General features: G+C 37.2%; 1 protein-coding gene across 1 annotated transcript in view; it reads right to left on the bottom strand.

Annotated features, from left to right (window-relative positions):
- Positions 1-1,870: 1,870 nt before the first annotated feature.
- LOC119597286 (proton-coupled folate transporter-like) overlaps positions 1,871-7,500 on the bottom strand; it is a 10,185-nt gene continuing 4,555 nt past the window's right edge. Inside the window, exons 8-13 of the mRNA XM_037946822.1 lie at positions 7,343-7,483; positions 5,989-6,084; positions 5,360-5,506; positions 4,627-4,713; positions 4,194-4,350; positions 1,871-2,062 (exon numbers count right to left, since the gene is read on the bottom strand). Of these exons, the coding sequence (XP_037802750.1) occupies positions 2,017-2,062; positions 4,194-4,350; positions 4,627-4,713; positions 5,360-5,506; positions 5,989-6,084; positions 7,343-7,483 (674 nt within the window). The 3' untranslated portion in view covers positions 1,871-2,016. The remainder of the gene's footprint in view (positions 2,063-4,193; positions 4,351-4,626; positions 4,714-5,359; positions 5,507-5,988; positions 6,085-7,342; positions 7,484-7,500) is intronic.

Consider the following 7,500-nt stretch of genomic DNA (forward strand, 5'->3'; position numbering starts at 1 on the left):
ATCTAGTCTGCCGGAGAAGTGTCCATTATGTTTCCCTCCGAGTGAGGCAACAGACAGCAAGGATGGAGGTGGAGAGGTGGAGGAGGTGGAGGTGCGAGCGCCGTGGAGGAAGTGACGAGGCGACTAAGCCATTCGGAAGGTCTGTCTCCCGAGTACTTTGCGCGGCGTCTCGGGGCAGAAAGTTGCCGCTGATAACCTGATACGACAATGACCTTGCAGTACGAAGAGTTTCACTTGACTCGTTAATTTGTCAGATGTGTCGCCTCGTCGTGATTGGGCGGCGGAAAAGGGAAAAATGGAAGAGATAAATCGGATTGGAAAATTGATATGTAAGTTAAAAGTGCAAGACTAAAAAAAATCGTTTAATTAAGTGCTATCTTTTGGTGTTCAGATCGAAACCTGGTTATATAAATTATAGAAGTTTGCTTCTGTCAACTATTTCTAGCGTAACTGGCATATAGTCACTGGTTATATCAACCCTCTGAGTCCTGCTTAATGAGCTAGACCTTGCAACTACGTAAAGGGTTAACGTATTTTTCTTCTATTAAAAAAATCATAAAAAAACTTACATGAAAAGGGAAAGAAAATTGGTGTGAAATAATAAAGCTTCTCGAGATTTCACAGGAATCAAAAATTGTTTGGGATAAATCTTAGACGATGTGGAAAGACGCAAAAAGCGACGTGATAAATCAAGGCCACTTGAAAGACGAGTAATTATAAGCAGTTCTGACAGCGGGCGAGGGACCATCATGCAAGTATATGCTCGAATAAGAAAGGGTATGACGCAGACATCAAAATACATACGCATATACATACATACATATATATATATATATATATATACATATATATATATATATATATATATATATATATATATATTATATATATATATATATATATTATTATAATAATATATATATATATATATTATATATATTATATATATATATATATATAATATATATATATATATATATATATATATATATATATATTATATATATATATTAATATATATACTATAACTATATAATATATATTAATCAAACAATATAATAAATAATACAAATAACAACACACACACACACACACACAACACAACCACACAACACATCATATATATATATATATATATATATATATATATATATATATATATATATATATATATATATATGTGGTGTGTGTTGTGTGTGTGTGTGTGTGTGTGTGTGTGTGTGTGTGTGTGTGGTGGTGTGTGTGGTGTGGTGCGTGGTGTGTGTGTGTGTGTGTGTGTGTGTGTGTGTGTGTGTGTCTATGTGTGTGTGAATATATATAAGACATAAGAATATCACTGATAACCGAAGGGAAAGACAAAGATAAGGCCGAGATCATGCCACGTGGAGCAAAGACAACAGTCAAGATCGAAAACGTGACTGTCACATGTTTTCTGTTATGATAACCACCGTATTGGTACTCGTATTCAAATCAGGTTTGATAATACTTTTAATAGGTAATGATAATACAGAGATAATAATGATAAATAAAGCGAAATGCCATCCAATAAACATAATATGAATAAAAATGAAAATTAAGATAAGAATGATGGTGATGATTGTGACAATAACAGAAATGGTGTCAATTGCAAAAAATCTGATGATCATAAGAATGGATAATGATAATAAAAACGATGATAAGGACAATAATGATACTGGTATAATATTAATAATTATAATGATATGGATACTAACAATGATGGTAATACTAGTAAAAATACTCAGAACAACAACAGTGATAATGATATTGATAATTATAATATTCATGATAATAATAATGATGATTACAATAATGACGATAATGATATATACTCTACTGATAACACTGATTATATATGTAACTAATCTAAAAAGGAGACAGATGGAAATACTCTCTACATTAATGACAAAATATAATAAAATACAGCGATAACTGAAGTAATAATCAAAAATAATAATCAAAACATTGAACATTCTTTCCTAAGCTTCTTCCTAATTATCATTTGGCTCCGGATTCCTTCTTCAAAACGAAGATATCGCACACCCTGGAAAGAGAAGGGAGAAATGTGACGTAGAAACTGAATTCAAAACAAAAAGGCTAAAAAAAGCAACACAGATAACACTGGCCTCGGTTACTGCTTTTCCCCTTTCTCGCTGGCAGATGATTTTGAATAATTATGTCCCTTCCGTGTTCATTATATGCAGAATAATTGTCGATTTATCTAATATCATCTAATTATGATATTATTATATTATTTCCTTGTTCAAGTCTATTGAAGTGTTCCTTAACATTTAAGATTTACCTAATTCTCCTTCTTCTTATCATCATCATCATTATTATTATTAGTTATTATTATCATTATCATTACTATTATCATTATCATTAATAATATTAGAATCATTTTTATTATTTTTATTGATTTATCATCATTATTATTATTATTGTTATCATTATCATTATCATTATCATTATTATTATATTTATTTTTTGCCACAACCCTGAACAGGAAAATGTTTCGAACTGGCGACCCTCAAGGTTAGAAAATAATTTCAGTAAACCTTTATGAATTATTCTTTTGTCTACTGACACATGGTTAAAATAATGAATGATGTTTCATACTGACATGCTAATACAAGATAATGAAATGCGAGCATCCTGTCAACATAATTAAATTTATGACAAAGAAATAAAGTCTCACATTATGTTTTTGAATAAAAATACACAATGAAGGACTCTGTGAAAATGTAATGGAGAGAGAGAGAGAGAGAGAGAGAGAGAGAGAGAGAGAGAGAGAGAGAGAGAGAAGAGAGAGAGAGAGAGAGAGAGAGAGAGAGAGAAGAGAGATAGAGAAGAGAGAAGGAGAGAGAGAGAGAGGAGAAGAGAGAGAGAGAGAGAGAGAGAGAGAGAGAGAGCGAGAGAGAGAGAGAGAGAAGAGAGAGAGAGAGAGAGAGAGAGAGAGAGAGAGAGAGAGAGAGAGAGAGAGAGAGAGAGAGAGAGAGAGAGAGAGAGAGAGAGAGAGAGAGAGAGAGAGAGAGAGAGAGAGAGAGAGAGAGAGAGAGAGAACACATCAAATATTAAAGAAATAGAAATTATAGAATCCAGCCCATTTTTTGAAATTCAAAAACCGTAACAATATCGTGTCACAGTAACAAAAAGCGAACTTAATCCAAATGGCATAGCGAACGAGTGACGCCTGTCAGTCAGTCAGTCACCGCTACACTAGATTCATGTCCACCAAATAGGTCTATTTAATTTTGAATATTCATAATGCCAATAAAATAGGCCATTTGTATGCTGACACGGATGACCAAGTATATCTATTACGAATATGATACTAAACTTGTATAAAAATAATCTGTCAAAATATTCGAACATATAAAAAAAATCAAAGAAAAAATACTGTCATTGGCAATCACAATAATTTGTCTAGTATGTAAATATCTCTGCATGTTTATTTTGTGTTAAATACATATTGAATATTTTGTAAACCTCTAGTATAATCTTTTGTCATAAATCACAAGCAGTAGCAATTGTTAATAAGCCTACACGTCTCAATTCCATAACACCCTGGCGAGACCTTCAACTGCAATGATAATTCAGAACTACCAACATTTTCACAGCGGTCGAAACAGTACTGCACATTATTTTTTTTCCTTGAGTGCCAGACTAATTCTATCTACACCACTCGCAAATTCTGTGCGAGTTGAGCATCAGGAGGCGCACTCGCAACGGGGTTGTTATTATTAACATTACTGTTATTGCTATTATTGTTATCATCATTGTTATTGTTATCATTATTATTGTTATCATCATTGTTATTGTTATCATTATTATTGTTATCATCATTGTTATTGTTATCATTATTATTCTTGTTCTTGTTTTTTTTTATGGGATGGGGGACACCGTGTCACGTGGGTGGCAATTTATAAAAGTGTTCTCCAGCCATAATCATTCACTTGGTAAAGACCTTCATCGGCCATTTCTTTATCTCGTGTAAGAACGGGTCGCACTCCGTTTTTTTTTGTGATAAACATTTTGATTGTGTGCCATGATAAAGCTATATCTTTGTATATATCAGTCACTGCTTTGAATGTTTTTTTTTTCCATAGTATGAGCGTTGGCATCTCCCCTACTGAGACCTACTGGTCTTTCTGCTTAACTAATACTCTTCTTACCAGATTCCGACGACGGAGAAGAACATGAACAGAGCTGCCAGGAGGAACTGCGCCATGGGGAGGCTGTCGACGGTGGAGCTGTACACGGCTGCGTACATAGGCCCCGAAAGACCTACAGCGATGGAGTCTAGGACTGCTTGTGCCGCGAAGAGCTTTCCTGTGGGTATGCGAGCTAGTGTTAGGCTATTCATGGGGATAGGACGATGGGGTGTGCAGGGGAACTGCTTGACTGTTTTTTATTATCTCTCTCTCTTATCAATCCATCTATCTTTTTCTGCACCCCTCCTTCACTGTATCTCACTGATACCCACCCTCTATCACTCTATCTCTTACTTATCCTTCTCATTCTCTCTCCCTTCCTCGCTTGTCCCTTCTCTCGCTTCTCTCTCCCTTTTGTCATACATTTCCCTTCATTTCTACGCTAATAACTTACCGAGTTCTCTGCTTCCATCTGAACACTTGGATATAATGGAACGTGAAGCCAATTGCGCGAACATGTCCAGCATCCCAAGCAGTGGAGCTGTAACAGATTTGCATTTAGTGAGAACATGCGAGCAGCACTAAAGCTACAGCCCCACCAAATCTGACACAAGCGTTCAAAGCGATCTTGTCCAATTTTACGCAGGTCTGTTTCGTTACGACGTGGCCCCGGCGAGTGACGCTGAAGAGGGACGATTCAGCTCGCTCTCCGCCTATGAGGGATTTGAGTGAGCTTCTGTAATCAAGTTAGAAGTGTCTGAGGATAAGCGATTTTGGATTCAAGAAATCAATCTAGACAAAGAAAAGAATGAGGGATTCCATACGACGAGTTTTCTTAATGCTGTAGCATGTTGCAGGAAACTAGATTCATGATGGCCTTCAGTCTCTGATATCATGATAAGATCTTACACTGGTGTAGATCACGTGACGGATGTGTACATATATAAAAAATCAAACCGTTTTGATCTTTGCGCATGGAGTCACAAACACCCATTGGGGCCATTTGGATTTAAATTCCGGCAGTTGATCTCCATGTACGTCGACAGACTTCCTGTTAAAATGGGTTTGCTAGGACTGTAACCGAACACCGAGACAAGTCATGACCGCACTCGACAAGCCTAATATGAATATTGACTCAAATACAAAAATGCATACAACACGAGTCCTGAGAAGCTCGAAGGACTCACCGAGCAGAGCGACCCACGTCATGGAGGAGCTGACGATCTGGCCGAGGGCGATCTGCATGAAGGCGACGGAGCTGCAGCCCAGCAACCCGAGGGCGGTGTCGGGGAGCTGCAGGCGGCCCACCAACACAGGCATCAGCACCACCAGCGCTGGGGAGAGCATGGGGTGGGTGTATTTCGCCTTCTGTTTGCCTTCCCTATTTAGTCTACAGACAGAAAGAGAAAGACACAAACAGACAATCAGTAGGCTAAATGCTGATTGTCCGTTTGTGTCTTTCTCTTTCTGTTTCTCTCTGTTTTCTGTAATAGTTAAATAAGAATAATTGAAAACAAATTGATTTAATTGATATCGACATCATGTCTGTCATTGGGTTAGATCCATATATATATATATTTTTTAGATTAATTATGATTTATACTCATGCTACTTCATTTTCCTCTTTCATCTGTTTCTTTGAATGCTTGTGTATGCGTGTCTGCATGTGATTGCGTGTGTGTGTATATGTCTGCAGTGTATGGAGCATGTGCATGAATGTATATCTCGGTGTGCTTCTGAGTATGTATAAGTGTATACATTCGTTTGCCAGCAAATTAATTTATCCTTTTTACATAAAAATATTCTTGGTACTTACCAGTGGCTTTAACCATGTCTTTGTAGAAAAACCAATTAGAATAGTCTGTTGCGTCCCAGTCAAACATTAACTTGAAGAATAGGAAGTACAGAGGATCTAGAAGGAGTGAAAAATATATATATTAATGTATTTTTCATGTTGAAGCTATTGCAAAGACACAAATAACACACTGAACACATTTAATTAAGAGTTATCATACAAGCTATAAAAGTTAAATTTTCGATCTTCTATGTTATATTTTTTATCTTCTATGGTATATGCCAATAGCTATTCATGGACAAAACTCCATGCATACTAAAAAAACATCTAGCCACAGTTCCATACATCGATTCAGGAAGCTGTCTGGACAATTGAGTGTCCCTGTACATCTATGCACAGATGGAGGCTCACACAATCATGTCCTGTGAGTTCCAGAAATCCTGCCAAATGTGGTGTGTTCATGATAGATCAACACCCAAGTATCCGTCATCTAATGGGCATTTTATGAAGTTTATGAAGCAAGTTATTGCCAAAATATCATCAGCAGGAAACATATGTAACAATTAAGGCATTACAGTTGAGCTTCGTAACACACAATGCCCTGTTAGTCTCTACCCGCTCTTCACTCACTGGTTCCAATTCAGCGTAGTTCCCTTGAGACTAAGTGGCATGACATGTCAAAGAAATGAGCGCTACTCGGCAAGGCCGTGCAGCTGGACATTAGAATGTTCACGCCATGTTCCAGTCGCCCATTCCCTGTGCTTGTCCAAAACCATTAACCAAAGTAATGGAACACTACAAGTGTTATCATAGTCTCGGCCGGTATATAAAGTCACAAAGGGCATTTGTAACTCTTTCGGGTTGAGATGATCAACATATATATTTTTCTATATTTGCATACATTATAGTATTGTGTATGCTGTTAAAAAAATATCAGTCACACCCACGGGATGATAAAGTTAATCTTATTTGGAAGAGCAAGTAGGATCATTGCATGCCAACTATTCACCTTCGACAATAAATAATGATTTCACTAATTATCTGCATATTTAGAACCTACAGCTTTTATCTTCACGCATATTATATGAGAATTTCGAGCAATGCTTCTGGGAAGAAGTAAATAAACAAAGGAAGAGAGAAGAAAAACGAAAAGGAATTTACTCAAAAGAATTCGGAACAACACACAACGCCAAATAATCCCACCAAGGCAAGAGAAGATGACCTACATACCAAAACCCCTTACGAACACTCCCAAAGAGTTTAATAAGGACTCCTACACACCCAGAGCAAGAGGATCTATTCAGTACTCACCCAGGGCGAAGGACAGAAGGACACCATACCACACTCAAAGCGAGATGAACTATTCAGTACTCACTCAGGGCGAAGAACATGAAGATATGGGAGACGAGAACGCCGTAGACGATGCCCCTTCGCGGTCCTTCCTTGCGGTGGACGGCGGTGAGGAGCTTTGCAGGCTCTTCGACCAGCCACGAGATCTTGAACTTGGGCCTCACCTCTTGGAAGGCGAGCATG

Source organism: Penaeus monodon, chromosome 39 (genome assembly GCF_015228065.2).
Source record: "Penaeus monodon isolate SGIC_2016 chromosome 39, NSTDA_Pmon_1, whole genome shotgun sequence".
Taxonomy (NCBI): domain Eukaryota; kingdom Metazoa; phylum Arthropoda; class Malacostraca; order Decapoda; family Penaeidae; genus Penaeus; species Penaeus monodon.